General features: G+C 42.1%; 1 protein-coding gene across 2 annotated transcripts; it reads left to right on the forward strand.

Annotated features, from left to right (window-relative positions):
• Window positions 1-166: 166 nt before the first annotated feature.
• LOC129355963 (signal transducer and activator of transcription 4-like) lies at window positions 167-17,767 on the forward strand. Of its 2 annotated transcripts, none has more exons than XM_055025597.1 (23): window positions 167-428; window positions 3,074-3,209; window positions 7,378-7,476; window positions 8,907-8,999; window positions 9,072-9,150; window positions 9,220-9,305; window positions 9,386-9,537; window positions 10,378-10,536; window positions 10,648-10,740; window positions 10,820-10,879; window positions 10,969-10,989; window positions 11,540-11,633; window positions 11,725-11,769; window positions 12,480-12,563; window positions 12,631-12,729; window positions 12,922-13,057; window positions 13,634-13,686; window positions 13,902-13,996; window positions 14,763-14,899; window positions 15,455-15,646; window positions 15,977-16,022; window positions 16,751-16,856; window positions 17,659-17,767. In XM_055025597.1, exons 1-23 carry the CDS (start codon window positions 301-303, stop codon window positions 17,680-17,682), a joined length of 2,217 nt encoding a protein of 738 aa, XP_054881572.1. In that variant the 5' UTR covers window positions 167-300; the 3' UTR covers window positions 17,683-17,767. The 2 variants fall into 2 exon arrangements, with proteins under 2 accessions (XP_054881572.1, XP_054881573.1); XM_055025598.1 differs by having other exon boundaries at window positions 11,728-11,769.
• Window positions 17,768-17,875: the final 108 nt, after the last annotated feature.

Here is a 17,875-nt window from a genome sequence, read left to right on the forward strand (position 1 = left end):
TTGAAGTTTCTGGTTTTATTGCTCTGCTGGGCTGTTTTTCTGTGGGAGTGGAACAACGGGGGGTGAAACCTGCGGGCCGACGCGTGGCGGGGGATGGGCCGGCTTCCTGCTGAGCGACAGCAGTCAGAGGTTCTCTTCCTGGACGCAGCGCACTGTAAAACTGAAACCTCTGACAGAAGCAGGCGCACATGCTGGCAGGGACAGACGAGGAAACAGCGCTCTGACACCCAGGATCATCTGAAGAGCAGCAGAGCCAGCTTTCTGAAGGACCGTGACCTCTGACCCTGAGCCAGAAGCAGAATGAGCCAGTGGAAGCAGGTCCAGCAGCTGGAGATGAGGCTCCTGGAGCAGGTGGACTACCTGTACGATGACAACTTCCCCATGGACATCCGGCAGGGCCTGGCCGGCTGGATCGAGTCCCAGGACTGGTGAGTCCGACTCGGGTCGTTTCTGCTGCATCGACTGCAGCCCTGAACATGGCAGCATGTCGGCTTGACATGTAAAGAAACGGATCAAATTAACTGGATTAAAAGTCTCACAAGTTTGAGAATAATTCAACTTTTTACAGTAAATATAAAATCATCTGCAGAGGATTTGGATTTAAGAACCAATTTCTGCTGAATATTTAACGATCTTCCTCAGAGATGAAATTCCTGTAACCTCCTGTGATTCCTGCTTCTTGTAATCGTGTCATTAACTGGAATTGAGCCAAGTTTAAATTCCTGCTGTTAGATCCTCCAGAAACAGGAACATTTTACAGTAAAACATTTCCTTCTGTTTTGTCTCGTTTGACCTGTGGTCAGGTTTAATAAAACATTCATGATCCTCCTGAGTGAAAAGACCCTTCAGATTCAAACTATTTATGAATTGTTTGAAACTCCAACAGGAAATCTATTAAATCACATTTTCTATTCACAATATTCTGACAAAACAGCAGATTCAACAAAAACAGATTCTTTCTGTTTCTTTGTTCAATATTAAAGATCAAGAAAATAAAAACAGAGATTTTAAAAATGAATCTTTGTCCCCATTTACAGTTTGTTTAATGGGGTCAGAAAATGATCAGCTGTTGAACCAAAACAAAGAAAAATCATGAAAAGTCTGAAGAAAAACTTGACAAATAATAATGAAATCTGTGTTTTGTGTGTTTTTCAAAAAGAAAAAAACAAAATGAGATAAGAAACAAAACCAATAACTATATTATTACAAATGACTTTTACTTAATCTGAAACTAAATCAACTTTGATATTTTAAGAGCCTTGTGATAATTAATGTAGTTTTTCTAAAAGTAACCACAGTTTGATGAAATTTCAGTTTGTTTCGGTTTTTATGAATATTTTTACTGTCATATAAAATATGATCATATATTTACTTTCTCTCTCCTCAAAATGGCTTCAGCAGGAAAACAAATACAAGACATAAGATCTCAGGCGTTAACAAAACTCATCACTAAACTGAACCGTTCACTAAACTGAACTGTTCAATAAACTGAACTGTTCACTAAACTGAACTGTTCACTGAAGCCGTCTTGCTGACGGATCTCGGGTTCTCATGCTGAGTTCAGTTCCTGCCTTCAGGCCTTCGGCTCAGACTCTGGTTAAAAAGAAACAGAATCAGATTCAGCAACAGTTAGAGATGCAGAACGATTTCACACTGAACTCATTCAACTAATTGACAATATCTGGCCAAATCTTCCATGACAAATACGGCAGCCATCTTGAATCATCAAAAACTGATCAGTAAATATGATTTCTGTGTCCATTACTTGACACCAGAAGCATTAATCTGAAATAAATACTTAAAGTTTTAGTGCAGGAAGGAATTTTCCTTGACATCCATCTTTAAAATTACATCTTGAATATTTCAGCAACTAGCGTTTTGTTTTTTGCTTTGTTTTTATTCTTTTTGTAACACAACCACCAGGAACATCTGCTCTCAAGTTTCTGTATTTGAAAGATTTTGCTGAAATATTGAGTTATCTATTCTCCTTTTATAAACCCGACAGTCATCAGCATAGAAGTGGAATTAAGAGGCAACAAAGAATCAGTGGCCCAAACACTGAGCCCTGTGGGATCCCAGCCGGCACAGAAACGTTTGCTCTAAATAACCAGACATCATGTAGAGACTGAAGGAAACATCCAGGACCAGATAAAATCTCTCAACGCCTTCTGCAGAATCTTTATGACCCGATGAAACCATCGGTTTCGGGTCACAGTTTCATAAAAACGAAGCGTTCCCACAGAGGAACACGGTGGTGGGATGAGCATGCTGTGGAGGTTATCAAGATGAAGAGGCTATGAAAAGTTACCAATAAGTAGATTTTAGAACAAATTTGTATTCAGATCAAATCAAAAACTGAAATTCACTCAAACAGCGAAACAAAAATAAACAAATTAATTCACCAAGAAAAGCAGCAAAAGTAACAAAATAACAAATTCAATCAGTAAATTATGGTTAAAACGTCTCAACTCATCTGAGGCCTGCTCCCCCCAGAGAGGTCAAAGTTCACTCAGGTGAGACTGTTCTGCCCTTCACCTGAGCAGGTGACTGAAAATATTATTACATCATCACATAAAGACGTAAACAAAGATTCAGTTAGAAACAAAGAAACGCCTCCAAAAACAAACAATAATGAAAAAGTTTGAAATATGAATCAAAGCCGCTGAAATAACTTTAAAATATTTTGATGTAAACAATCATCAAACCGTTCTGACAGGATTAGTTTCTTAAACTTTTTATTTTCTGACATATTTCTTTAACTGCCAGAGAAACAAATTCAGCAGAACCTGATTAGAACCCAAACTATTCTCATTTCAACGAGATAAAATGATTTATTCTCCTTTAGACCAGAAGAAATCAGCATTTAAATAAACATCAAATCACTAAAACAGCAACTTTTGTCCACAGAAAAGTTTGGTGGCTGCTGCACATTTTGAAAAAGTTTGTATATATTTACTCAAACTTTGATGCAAAGTTCATTTTTATACAAGCGGACTTAAAATATGGCGTTTCTGAGACCCCAGATGAATCTGCGACCAGCGGCTGAATCTCGCTGCTCTTCCTGTGGTTTCAGGGATTCTGCGGTCAACGACGAGTCCATGGCTTCGGTTCTGTTCACCAACCTGCAGACGCAGCTGGAAAAGGTCCGATCGCAGGAGCAGAACTTCCTGCAAAGACACAACATGAAAATCATTCAGCAGCAGCTGCAGGTAACCCAGGTTACAACTCCGGCTTTGTTTCTGGTTTTACATTAAAAGATGACCTTTCACCTCAAACCTCAGGAATTCAGTTACCTGGTTTCCAGGAGCTTCACGTTTCTTTCTCCTTCCTGTTTCTGAGTTTTCCTGTTGTTAAGATCATCATGCTCTGCAGCATGTTGTCTGATTCATGACCACAGGAAGAATAAAAACTAGAATCTCATCCTGAGAGAAACTAAATTCAGCTTCAACTGCAGAGCAGACGACGCCCAGGCATCAGATCACTTCACTCACAGAGAAACAAAAAGCAACTCAGTGGAAATTGACATTTTTAAAATACATTTTCCACCAACTGGAGATTCTCAGCATTGATGCTGGATCCGTCTAAACGGACCAGAATCTCCGATTCTGAAGGTAAACAGAGAGCTAGCCGTTTATTAGCGCAGCAAAGTATGGAAAGGCAACAGGGACAGAAAAGGAGCTAGCGGCTACCAGTGCTAGCTAACAGGTCTAATGCTAAAATACCAATCATAAACATTAGCTCAGCTAATGCTAATGGACGATGTTAGCGAGGAAGCTAACACTAAAACACTAAACCAACATAGTAATTAGTGGAAGCTAACAATACCAATTAATGAAGCTAATGCTAAATCTCTAAATAACCATAATTAGGGGAGGCTAATGCTAAAGCTTTATAGCACTAATTTTGTTTTCAAAGTTAAAACCTCTGAATCACTGAGTGAAAACTTAGCGCCGCTATTAGCAGATTAGCGGCAGCGTGTTCAGTGGAAGAAGCTCTGAAACGGATTCAGTTTTAGTTTTTTACTGATATTTAGAAAGATGAGCTGCTGGAAGCGTTAAATCATTTCTACAGATTTCCAGTAAAGAATTCTGCCTGGATTTACGGTAATCTATCTTCACTGACAGGAAAAGGTTTTTTCGGTACTTTCATGAGCATCACCATGAAACGTTTACTCATCCGTACAGAAAGCAGTTCATTCCTCCTGAAACGGTTCTGGCATCAGAACCAGGTCAGCGGCTCAGCGCCGAGCCGACCTGCAGTTAGCAGAAGCAGCAGGACGCAGTTTGCTGCACAGACTGTGGGACAGAAAAGGAAGTAAAATCTAGTTCATGTTTGCTTGAAATGAGCTTTAAATGTGTGGCTGCAGGCCTTCACGCTGCTCCACTGGACTTCAGAGCAGGTTTAATCTGAGGAGTCCTGCAGGACGTTTGGTTGAGGAAACATCAGAAACATGAGCGCATGTGTTTTGTTCTTGAAAAGTTCTTCACCTTTGCAGAACCGGGCCGTGGCGCCTCGCCGCGGCTTCCTGTCAGCTCGATGTTTGTGTCAAAGCGAACATGTTGCAGAGGAAGCAGATACTCCTGAGCTCTGTGGCGTTGGTGGTTTTCTGCTGCTGTTGTGTTTCTGTAGATTTGAAGCAGCACAACAAGGACCAAACTGAGACTTTTTGCTTTTCGTTTGATTGGTTTTGAAAGGATGGTCGATGTTTTTGCTGGGAGTTTGTTTTTCGGCAGGGTTATGGTTAGAGGTTAGGGTTAGGGTTAGGGGTTAGGGTTAGGCGTTAGAGGTAAAGCCCAGAAGCGAACAGAGAGCCTTCATTTGATGCTGGAAGCAGAAAAGGTTCCCGGCTGCTCTGGTGGAGGTGATCCGATGACATTTGATTTTCCGCTGGTGATGAAAGCTTCGTCACGCCTGTGGGTGAATTTTCCGCAGAGAAAAGTTCTGGTTTTTCTGAATGGGCCGGCCGGCGCCTCGCTCTGGGCGTAAATGTCAAGCAGAAGCTCATCGTGGTAAAAATACGGCTGTGGGAAAGTTTGTGGTGGCAAAATTTCCTCAAGCCTAATTTGTAAATGTTCATGTCGTTGATTTTTGTCGCTGGAGAATCGAAACAGTTTGCAAAACTAGCAGCTTTGAGAGAACTTCAGAGTTTTGATGAAATTAGTTTGTAACTTTTCTTTTTAAATATAATCTGACCTGAGAGTTCAGCTCTGGAGTGACCGCAAGACCAGCCAATCACAAGCAGATGTAACAATGGCAACGGTTTAATAAGGAGGAAACACCTGGACACCTGTGATGCTGGACCTGGACTTCCTTTAACTTCAGGCCCAATCATAAATGTTTCTATTAGCAGAAACAACAAAACCAAAGCAAGAAAACCACAATTATGTAAAGATTATAGCCAATAATAAAAGAAAAGCCAAACGGGATAAAGAGAATCGCTATTCCAACACCATATTGAGCTGATGCGGAGGAGATATTTCATTTTTTCTTAATGTATTGATAACATCAAATATAACAAAGATGAAACCTAAAAAGTCGACCAGGATGTTTCCAGACTAAACAACAAAACAAAAAGAACAAAAACAGCATTAAAGCTTTCAGGTGGTTTATCAGGTGATCTAGTTCTGCGTCTGGTTGAGAAGAACAGGCAGCAGAGAAAACTGGGAAAATGCTTTTGCTTTAAGAAAATGACATTTGTGAATGAAAAACATTTAGTAGCCTTTCAGATTTCTTCAGGGAAAAACCATGAAAGCTTCACAAAACACATGAATACAAAGATGTTCAGTCGACTCGACGTCACAAAGTAAACACGTTTGATCAGTGATCACGGATCAAAGTCTGGTTTCCTGAGGGGGTAAATGAACTTCCTTCCTTTAGAGGAGCTAACATGCTACATGAAAGGTTTAGAGGAGCTAATGCTTCATGAACAAGTTTAGAGGAGCTAACATGCTACATGAACAAGTTTAGAGGAGCTAACATGCTACATGAACAGGTTTAGAGGAGCTAACATGCTACATGAACAGGTTTAGAGCTAACATGCTACATGAACAGGTTTAGAGGAGCTAACATGCTACATGAACAGGTTTGAGGAGCTAACATGCTACATGAACAGGTTTAGAGGAGCTAACATGCTACATGAACAAGTTTAGAGGAGCTAACATGCTACATGAACAGGTTTAGAGGAGCTAACATGCTACATGAACAGGTTTAGAGGAGCTAACATGCTACATGAACAGGTTTAGAGGAGCGAACATGCTACATGAAAGGTTTAGAGGAGCTAATATGCTACATGAACAAGTTTAGAGGAGCTAACATGCTACATGAACAAGTTTAGAGGAGCTAACATGCTACATGAACAGGTTTAGAGGAGCTAACATGCTACATGAACAGGTTTAGAGGAGCTAACATGCTACATGAACAGGTTTAGAGGAGCGAACATGCTACATGAAAAGGTTTAGAGGAGCTAATATGCTACATGAACAAGTTTAGAGGAGCTAACATGCTACATGAACAAGTTTAGAGGAGCTAACATGCTACATGAACAGGTTTAGAGGAGCTAACATGCTACATGAACAGGTTTAGAGGAGCTAACATGCTACATGAAAAGGTTTAGAGGAGCTAATATGCTACATGAACAAGTTTAGAGGAGCTAACATGCTACATGAAGTTTAGAGGAGCTAACATGCTACATGAACAGGTTTAGAGGAGCTAACATGCTACATGAACAGGTTTAGAGGAGCGAACATGCTACATGAACAGGTTTAGAGGAGCTAACATGCTACATGAAAAGGTTTAGAGGAGCTAACATGCTACATGAAAAGATTTAGAGGAGCTAATATGCTACATGAACAAGTTTAGAGGAGCTAACATGCTACATGAACAGGTTTAGAGGAGCTAACATGCTACATGAACAGGTTTAGAGGAGCTAACATGCTACATGAACAGGTTTAGAGGAGCTAACATGCTACATGAACAGGTTTAGAGGAGCTAACATGCTACATGAACAGGTTTAGAGGAGCTAAGTGCTAAACCAACACGTCGAGAAATAGACCAACATAATGAACGGGAGGTTTGAGTTTAATACTGTTGAGTTTTGCTAACTGTGGCTAATTTAGTCTAATAGGACTTCAGGCAGAAAGTAGGGGGACATCAGTTTACTGAACTATAGCAAAACATTGTGGGTAAAGAATGAACTCATCCATCATGGATAAGAAGTCTGTTTTGATTGTTGTTGCATAACAATATTCTGATTAACAGGAAACAGAACAATACTGAACCAGTTTATGTGAAAATGATTCAATAACTTCCTCATTTGGTTTTATTCAAAATGTTTTGCTCTGACCTGAAACACGTTGCTGTTTGTGAATGTGGCTTCAGAGGAAATACACGACCAACCCCACAGGAATGGCCAGAGTCATCTCCACCTGCCTGCGGGAGGAGCGGCGGATCCTGGCCACCACCTGCACACAGGAACAGGTTGGTGACAGAGCCTGGGGCCTCGGGGCCTGATGCTGCATTTACCTCTGATGCTGCATTTACCTCTGATGCTGCGTTTACCTCTGATGCTGCGTTTACCTCTGATGCTGCGTTTGTCTCTGATGCTGCATTTACCTCTGATGCTGCGTTTATCTCTTATGCGGCATTTATCTCTGATGCTGCGTTTATCTCTGATGCTGCGTTTATCTCTGATGCTGCGTTTATGTCTGATGCTGCGTTTGTCTCTGATGCTGCGTTTGTCTCTGATGCTGCGTTTACCTCTGATGCTGCGTTTATCCCTGATGCTGCGTTTACCTCTGATGCTGCGTTTATCTCTGATGCTGCGTTTATCTCTGATGCTGCGTTTGTCTCTGATGCTGCGTTTACCTCTGATGCTGCGTTTATCTCTGATGCTGCGTTTGTCTCTGATGCTGCGTTTATCTCTGATGCTGCGTTTGTCTCTGATGCTGCGTTTACCTCTGATGCTGCGTTTATCCCTGATGCTGCGTTTATCTCTGATGCTGCGTTTGTCTCTGATGCTGCGTTTGTCTCTGATGCTGCGTTTTATCTCTTATGCGGCATTTATCTCTGATGCTGCGTTTATCTCTGATGCTGCGTTTATCTCTGATGCTGCGTTTATGTCTGATGCTGCGTTTGTCTCTGATGCTGCGTTTGTCTCTGATGCTGCGTTTACCTCTGATGCTGCGTTTATCTCTGATGCTGCGTTTACCTCTGATGCTGCGTTTATCTCTGATGCTGCGTTTATCTCTGATGCTGCGTTTGTCTCTGATGCTGCGTTTACCTCTGATGCTGCGTTTATCCCTGATGCTGCATTTGTCTCTGATGCTGCGTTTATCTCTGATGCTGCGTTTGTCTCTGATGCTGCGTTTACCTCTGATGCTGCGTTTACCTCTGATGCTGCGTTTATCTCTGATGCTGCGTTTATCTCTGATGCTGCGTTTGTCTCTGATGCTGCGTTTATCTCTGATGCTGCGTTTACCCCTGATGCTGCGTCTGTCTCTGATGAACTAACAACATGTGACCCTTCAAAATAAAATGTCTCTTCTTTCATCAAATTAGTGCACACAAATATTTCAACACAAATGTTTGATAAATCCAAACAGGAGGAAAGTTTGATTTTTTAAATGTGATTCATAGACCTGCAGCTTTACTGAGGTTTTATTAAATACATCAGGGCCACAAAGGGGCTGGAATATTTACTGCAGCTGTGAAATGCAGATAGTCTTTGAAATTGCCATAATAATAACATTTTTTTCACAACCTCCTCAGATCAGTTTGGCTTCACAGAACATTGAATCACAATTACTTCACTCCTGTGTATTTATCTAATGTTTCTCAGCTTCCAGAGTTTAGGAGCAGAAAATGAAGGAATGTGAGTCGTTGATGCGGTTTGCCGGATGTTTTTGCAGGGCGCGCTGGAGCAGTCGCTGCAGAACTCTGTGGCCTTTGAGAGACAGAAGAACATGGACAACCGAGTGAGCATCATCAGGAACAGCGTCCAGGTAGCCGAGCACACCTGCAGCGAAACAGGCTGGGAATATCAGCTCTGATAAAAACGAATCGTTTGTCTGCAGCTGATGGACCAGGCGGTGAAAAACATCGAGGACATGCAGGACGATTTCGATTTCTGCTACAAGACTCTTCAGTCACGAGGTGAGCGCCGCTCCCAGGATCTGGACGGCTGGAAGGAAACGCTGAATATTCACGTGTTTGATTTTCCAGAATCGGCAGACAGAACGTCAGAGATGATCAAACAGGGAATAACGCGACTGCAGGAAATGCTCAACAGGCTGGACTTTAAACGGAAGGTGAGCAGAGACACTAAACCTCAGCAGCTCCAACATTCACAGCTGAAACTCCTCGTTCTTCGTTCCTCCTCTGGTTTCAGGAGATCCTGTCAAAAATGGACGTGGTGATCAAAGAGATCGATGACCTTATGACCTCTCAGCTGCGACCGGAGCTGCAGGACTGGAAACGGCGGCAGCAGATCGCCGCCATCGGTGGGCCGCTGCTGACGGGGCTGGAGCAGCTGCAGAGCTGGTAAACAGCTGCAGCACAACAACATCACTTCATATTAGCATGAAATCATCATAATAACCTGCAAACTGAGCGCAGCGGGCGGAGCCGACATGTTTACACCTAACAGCTGATTTAATAACCAAATAAACACAAACCTCAGCACAAGCATGTTTACTGCTTAGTTTTACATAAATGAATGGAAAATATCAGCAATGACATCATCTGGAGAAAAATGATTACATCACAAAAATAAAGTCATTATAATATAAGTTGTAATAATATAACAAAAAATTGCAATAATGAGAATAAACTCCTAATACCACAATAGTCATAATGATGCAATAAAATGTAATAACTCAAGTCAAAAATTGTACGACAAAAAAGTCAAAATAATACCTGAATAATGTGATATTAGTAGAACGAAGAAGTAATTTTATAATTGCTGAAAGGGAAATAGAAAAAAAGTTTTTAATTTTCTTTTTTTCTCTCAACACGGTTTAGTTTAAGAATCTCCTTCAGTTCACAGAAAACATGGAGAATATTAAATAAACCTGCGATATTCTCTCTATGCTAAGCTAGGCTATGTTAGCATGTTAGCATCCAGTCCAAGCATTTTATTATTCATATAAATATGAAGTGATAAATTTAATCTCAAAACAAAATGACTTAAAAACTAAATGTTGTGAATGTAACTCAGATATCAGCAACCAGAAGATACATGCAGCTATGCTAGGTTAGCAATAGCAGGCATGATTAGCAGTTTTAGCTTCTATGTAAAGTAAAATGTGTGAGCCATGTTTCTATTGGTGAAACTGTAAAACGAGAATCAGCTCTGACCCTTTGACCTCCCTTTGACCTCAGGTTCACGCTGACTGCACAGAGCCTCTTCCAGATCAAACGGCAGCTGGACAAACTGGGAGAACTGGTGGTGAAGGTGACGTATGAGAGCGACCCCATCCCGCTGCAGAAGCCTCAGATGGAGGAGCGAGTGAAATACCTGATCTACCACCTGATCAAGAGGTGAACCGTTTGGATCAGAACCAATTCACCATCAGCATCAGATCCGGCCCGTTGCAGGGAACACGGTCCGATGGGTCTTTAGTGAAGCTGAAAGGTCTGGTTTGGTTTCAGCTCTTTTGTGGTGGAGAAGCAGCCCTGCATGCCCACACACCCACAGAAACCTCTGATCATCAAGACCGGAGTCCAGTTCACCACCAAAGTCCGGTACCTGAAGCCCAGCAGCCGCAGCGCTTCCTCTGCCGTCACAATGAAGTAAACTGCAAATCTCTTCTCCTCCTTTCAGACTTTTGGTCAAACTTCCTGAAGTGGATTATCAGCTAAAAGTGAAAACAACATTTGATAAGTATGGAAAGTTTTGGTGCTGCTGAGTGTTGACCTGCTGACCTGTGACCTGCTGACCTGAGGATAACCAGACTGTCGTTGTCTCTGCAGGGACCTTCCAGCCGGCAGAGTGTGAGTTTGTTTCTGCAGCAGAAACTCCCCTGAAAAACACCAAACATGAAGCCACACGTTCATGTCTTTAGTTTTAGAACAGCAACACAGCTGGTCAGTTTGCAGCAGAACATTATGACCACCATCATTCATGCTATTCATTAAATGCAGTCAGACTGCACTGAGAATCAAGGTGCTGCAGTGGCCTAGTCAAAGTCCTGCTCTGGTTGAAAGGCTGGGATGAGATGTTCAGATGCAGAAACTCAAACTTTATTAAACTGAACCAAATTAGGAAATAATCAATCCAGGTTCCTCAAAAGGTTCTGTTGGGATTCTGATGAGGTCCAAGACAAGCAGAAAAAAATGCAGAAATTTCTAAATTACTCAAAAAACTTCAAGACAAAGTTTTCAAATGCTCAAAATTTGCTAGAAAATAACATTTGGAGATTCATTTCAGAAATGTTCCAGAAGAAACTTCGGACATTTCTGGAGCTTTGCAAGTTTCTTGTAGAAAAGTTTTTTCTGTTTCGGCCGTGAATCTGAGTCGGACTCCGACCCGTTTGCTCCTCAGAAGCAGACAGTTCTTCATCCTCACCAACAACACGAAAGTGATGGACATCGAGGATTACTCCAACGGCTGCCTCTCCGTCGAGTTCAGACACCTGGTAGGAAACGTTCACTGCAGAGCAACATTGGTTGCTGCAACGCAGGTTGCTGCAACGCTGCCTGAAAGCTGACTGAGTTTGTGTTTTACAGCAGCTGAAAGAGAAGAAGTACACCAACGGCACCAAGGGCAACGAGGTGACCGGACCTGAAACACATCCAGACATTCACAGGCCAAAATGGTCACTTTTAAACGAGCAGCAGCACAAAAACTACAAAGTCATAAATGTTTCCCTCAGTAGAAGGAAGTTTATCCAGTGATTAACCAGAAAATGGCATCTAGAAACACAGAAAGCATCATAAAATAGACGGGACGCTGCCTGTAGCTGAACGGATCAGAACCATGTCCAGATGCTTGCAGAGCGGATCCACAAAGTTACCGGTTACTACAGTAAATAGAAATACATAAAATCTGAATCTATTTGGTCGAGTTTAGTAAATTAAGTAATAAGCCAGACATTAAAGTGAAAGCCAGTTATCTGCAGAATGTAGCTTTTATGAAATATATTTTTTAACACATTTGTTGAAACTACCTGACAGATTCGGCTCCTCTGCTTCCTCCTAGCACTTACTAGAAACAACCAATCAGAGCCTGGGGGCGTGGTTTAGTGCTGTCAATAACTCTGCTACACTGCATCTCGCATAGCACGGTGTGATGCTAAGACTAGTTAGCATCGTTGCTAACTGGTTTTCCTTTAACAGTATGTTGTTTCTCCACCGTTAGCAGCCAGTATATGAGTGTGACTGACAGCGATTAGCCCCGCCTCCTGGCTCTGATTGGTTAAAGTGGAGGCCCTGCAGGGCCTCAGTGTGGACTGGGTTGGATGCTGATGGCTGGTGTGTTTCAGGGCCTGCTCTCTGTGACAGAGGAACTTCACTCGCTGAGCTTCGAGGCCTGCTTCACCGTGCAGGGCCTCGCCGTCGACCTGGAGGTCAGAGGTCGTTTCCTTCGCCACGCGCGGCTGCTGCTGTCGCTCATTTCTGCTCTCCTCTCCCCAGACGTGTTCGCTGCCACTGGTGGTAATCTCCAACGTGAGCCAGCTGCCGGGAGGCTGGGCCTCCGTCATGTGGTACAACCTGCTGACCGACGAGCCGCGGGTGAAACCATTAGCCGCTCAAAACTTTAGCCATACACACTAACCAGCTAGTCAGCAGTTAGCTTTAGTCAAACTGAAGCTAACTGATAAATCTGATGTTAAAATGTATTCAGAGATGTAAGTGTGGTGAATTTTATGCTAAGCCATAGCCGTAGCCCTCAGTTTGATTTTGCTGACTTGTGTTTCCGTACAGAACCTGGGCTTCTTTGGGAACCCGCCCCGCGCCAGCTGGACCCAGCTGTCTGAGGTTCTCAGCTGGCAGTTCTCCACCTTCGCCGGCCGCGGCCTCAACAAGGAGCAGCTGGACATGCTGGGCGAAAAGCTGCTGGGTACGCGCCTGGAGCGGCTAAAGCTACAGCAACACATCTGAGAACACATCAACCTGCAACAAAAACAACCAATCAGAGCGAGGAGGCAGGGTTTAGCGCTGCCAATCACCTCATGTACTCGTTGCTAAATGTGCTAATGGTGGAGGAACAACTTATCGTTACAGGAAAACTTTGTCCACTGTCATCAGTCCCTATGCTAACTAGATTTAGCATTCACAAACAGAGGATGATATACAGAGCTAAGTCCCGCCTCCTGGCTCTGATTGGTTATTTCTAGTTGGCGCTGGAAGAAAGAGGAAATCCTCAATTTTTTTCAGATTTTCTGTCTCATAACAAACTGTCACAACATTGTGACAGCTTCAAATATTTAAAAATATATGTTTTATAAAAGTTACAAAGATGGAGGATAACTCTCTGTCGCACCAAGCAGCTTCTGCTCTGAGTTGGTTTCTCTGGTTTTACTTAACTCTATGCAGACGACATTTTAATAAATAATAAACTACGAAATATGAGAAAAGAAAAATATGAACAGATTATAATCTAGTGATATTTCTGCTGTTTTCTGTGTTTCTGCAGGTCAGCAAGCCTCATGTGGGGATTACCAAGTATCCTGGTCCAAGTTTGCTAAGGTACTGACCTCAGTGTGACCTCAGACCGACCTCAGTGTGACCTCAGACCGACCTCAGTGTGACCTCAGACCGACCTCAGTGTGACCTCAGACCGACCTCAGTGTGACCTCAGACCGACCTCAGTGTGACCTCAGACCGACCTCAGTGTGACCTCAATGTGACCTCAGTGTGCTGTTCTTCCCTCTGTCGCTCCTTCTGCTCTCTGTCCTCCACAGGAGAACATTCCTGGAAAGCCGTTCAGTTTCTGGATGTGGCTGGATTCCATCCTGGAGCTCATCAAGAAGCACCTGCTGCCGGTCTGGAACGAGAAGTAAGACCCCGTCGCCTCCGTCAGCCTGGTGGATGTTACAGATATTTTCATAAAACGTTCTGCTCAGTTTCTGCTGAGCTGAAAAAAATCGGAAAAATTTGATTTTTAAATTCCGTCCTGAGTTTATTCTGTTCTTGTAAACATCTCAGCTCAGTCAGTTAAATCAGATGGAAAACATCAGAGAAAATCAGGTTTCAAGTCTTCTTACAGAATCCCACCTGGACTCATGTCTGGACTTTGACTAGACCATTCGACCCATGTTCTAAACTGTCCCATCATAAGTGAAGCTGGACCCTGCAGCTTCTAACAGGTTTACCTGTCAGGATTTAACTTTAACCTGACCTGCTTCCCACAGCCTGATGCTGCCACTGCCATGTTTCTTGCTGTGTGTCCAGGAAAGTAAAAATCAGGACTCATTTCCTGGATTCTCTCCACTTTGTGCTGGTCAGTTACATAAATACAAAAGTTGAGGAAAAGTGAGGAACCTCGGTGGTGTAAAGCTTTATCAGATCGCTGTGATGTTTATGAAATCAGTTTCCTGTCTTCATTTTACAGCAGCAGCTTTTAAAGGCAGTTTAATCTGAGCTGAGGAACTGCAGCTTCCTGTAATCTCCCCAGATTATTTCTGCTTTGCTTCATTGTTCGGGCCGTACAGAGAAGTGGCGCAGAGCAAAACGCTCTGTAGCTTCACAGCTGGAACAATAGATTCTACAGAAAAACCCTGGAGGCAGAAGAAGAAGTGATGGAGGTGATTTTCTGTCTGCAGCTTCATCATGGGCTTTGTGAGCAAAGAGATGGAGCGCGCTCTGCTGAAGGACCGCCAGCCCGGAACCTTTCTGCTGCGCTTCAGCGAGAGTCACCTGGGAGGAATCACCTTCACCTGGGTGGAGCACAGCGACAGCGGTGGGTGGAGAGGGAAACGCACACACACATAAACACAAGTGTCACACACACACATAAACACAAACACACAGTCACATAAACACAGTCTCTCTCATACACACACACATATAAACATATAAACACAAACACACAGTCATACACACTCACACATAAATTTCAGTGTCAGCATCCAAACCTTTCTTCGTTTTCTTAGCTTCAGCAGTGGCTACCACTGCTAGCTAAACCATAAAGTACTAGTCATAGAAATTAGCTCTGCTAATGAACTACCAACTTGGTATTTAGTGAAAGCTAATGCTAAAGCTCTATATCAACATAGTAATTTGTAGAAGCTAATTGTTTTAGTAGTATAGTAATTAATAGAAGCTAACATTAGTTAATGTTAGCTTAACATTAGTTAATGTTAGAGCTAAGTTTGCTCAGAGTAGCTAATAAGCTGCTAGCGTCCAATGAAACGCCTGAGAAACTGAAGACGCTCAGTGATTTGTGGTTCCACTTTCTGATTATCTGCCAGTTTTCTTCTTCTCTTGTCTCATTAACTGTCGCTTTGTCCAATAGGGGACGTAAAGTTCAACTCCGTGGAGCCGTACACCAAGAACCGCCTGAGCGCGCTCCCATTCGCTGACATCATACGTGACTACAAGGTGATCTCAAATGGCGGCGTTCCGGAAAACCCGCTCAAGTTCCTGTATCCCGACATTCCCAAAGACGAGGCCTTCGGACGGCTCTACAACAGCCAGCCCAGCAAAGGCAAGACACTAGCACTGAGTTCATACATGTTTGCTTTGATTGGGGTTGGGTGGAGTACCTCTGAGTAGTCAGTGTTCTACCAGCCGGCTTGAGCAGTTTCACTTTGGAGGATTAGATTTCAGATAAATCAAGAAACAGATTCTTAGAATATGTAAACAAACAACCAGCATCATGGGACAACATTACTACAAGATAAACAACTTCATTAAATCAAACAAAATTAAGTTATTAGCTTATGCTAAATACAATGGTGTTATAGCCCATTAGCATTGATGTTTTCATGTCACCATGAATCTTCAGCTCTGACCTTTGACCTCTCTCTGTTCTCAGTCTATCCATATATCCCGTCAACTCTGATCCCCATCTCCGAGCTGCGGTGAGTCCTCCACAGAAAAGACTGTAACTCTCATTAGCTGCATTAGCGGCTAGGCTACAGGCTACATGGTTTTAGCTGAAGCTCTCGCTCCATTTTCTCTCTCTAAATGTGTCAAACTCAAGGCCCGTGGGCCAAATCTGGCCCGCTGTAACTGTTTATGTGGCCCTTTGGATTCTAGATTAAACACTAAGTGTGCTTAAATATTATTTTATCAATCAAATCAATGTAGTTTTTATAGTTTACTCAGTCCCTCCAGTTTCTTGAGAATTAATCTGGAAATCCACAATAATTTGTGAATTGTTGCGCTAAAACATAATTGGGAGTTTATTGCAGATGTTTCTCAAAAATTGTCAAAACCTTAAATGAGAGCGAGTGATAAAAAGTCACATTTACATCATAAATAAGCGTAAATATTTCCAAATTAGTACCACAAACACTCATTTTTATTGCAAACATCCCAAAAAGAATCATGAAATTCTGGAGGGACTGAAAGATGATCAATAATAATATTTAATTGTAAGGATTCATTGATATTTTAACAGTTTGTGAACAGGTTTTATCAACACCGGCCCTTTAAGAGCATTCATGATCTGGATTGGTCCAGAACCAAAATGAGTTTGACACCCCTGCTCTAAACGAACCCCATGTTGGTGACGGTTTGAGGAGGAATCTTGATCTGATCCGGTTTGAGAGCTTTGCAGTGAAACGTCTCCCGTTCTGTGATCCAGATCAGAAGCTAGCTCCACGCCGCGCTCCTGCCCGTCTCCGGAGCCGCCCATGACGCCCGGAGAGTTCGACATGCTCAGTGAGCACCTGTGCTTCGACATCGACACCGTGAGTTTCCACGCGCCGCGTTCTCCAGGGGTTCATCCAGAGCAGAGGGGGCCCAGGGCGGCAGAGGCCACCGCATCGCCCCCCAGTGGCCATGTAGTCTTATCTTTACAGTTTTAAATTAATAGAGCTTCAGTGGAAGATTTATTCATTTGATTATTTTTATAATTTATTCTTCCAATATGTCAGAGTTAACATGTTTCCTCTTTATGTCCTAAAAACTGAAATAATAAAAACTTTAAAGAAGCTGATTTATCAGCTAATAACTGATAATATCAATAGATAATAACCTCTGTGGTTCCTGTCAGGGTTTTAACCAAATCACAGCAGAGAAGCTTTTAAAAACATTTATTTATGTCAGAATTTGTCTTTGTTTTTAATTAACAATTAATTTTTACTCATTTAAAACTCATACATGGTGCATTACGGTAATTAAAGTCTTAAAGGGGTGAAATGAATAGAAAATGAGAGGCGTGACCTTCAGAATGCACACATAAGAATTAGTCATATTGATTCATAACCTAAATAAATTTAATCGGAAGAAATAAATTCTTGAAAAGAAAAGAAATGTATATCCAGGATATGAATCTTTCTCCAAACTCAACATTATTATTATGAAAGATTTATTGTGGATATGGGACATTAATATTTTTATGGTTCTTCGTCTTGTTTTCTCCTATAAACTGTCCTGACAGGAAACCAAATTCTTATTTATGGTTTTAATTGACATGTTCAGTGTTTCTGATGTGTTTTATGGTGTATTTTTATTTCTCTGAGAATAAGTTTGTTCTCTTTCTGTTTTCAGATGAGCTCTCCGTACTCAGAGTGAATCCTCAACGTTTCTCTTCAAAACTAAACATCATAAATATTTCATGTTGTTCGTTCATGTTTAAAGGAACCAAAACATCTTTAATGTTTTTATTTAATGTTGTTTGTAATTTGAGCTCCAATATTACTGAAGTTCTCTGTAAAAAGTTTTTCTAAATAAATTTTCTCCTTAATATCAGCCTGTCATCTCAGCT

This window comes from Poeciliopsis prolifica, unplaced genomic scaffold, assembly GCF_027474105.1.
Source record: "Poeciliopsis prolifica strain line A6 unplaced genomic scaffold, Auburn_PproV2 SCAFFOLD152, whole genome shotgun sequence".
NCBI classification, from domain to species: domain Eukaryota; kingdom Metazoa; phylum Chordata; class Actinopteri; order Cyprinodontiformes; family Poeciliidae; genus Poeciliopsis; species Poeciliopsis prolifica.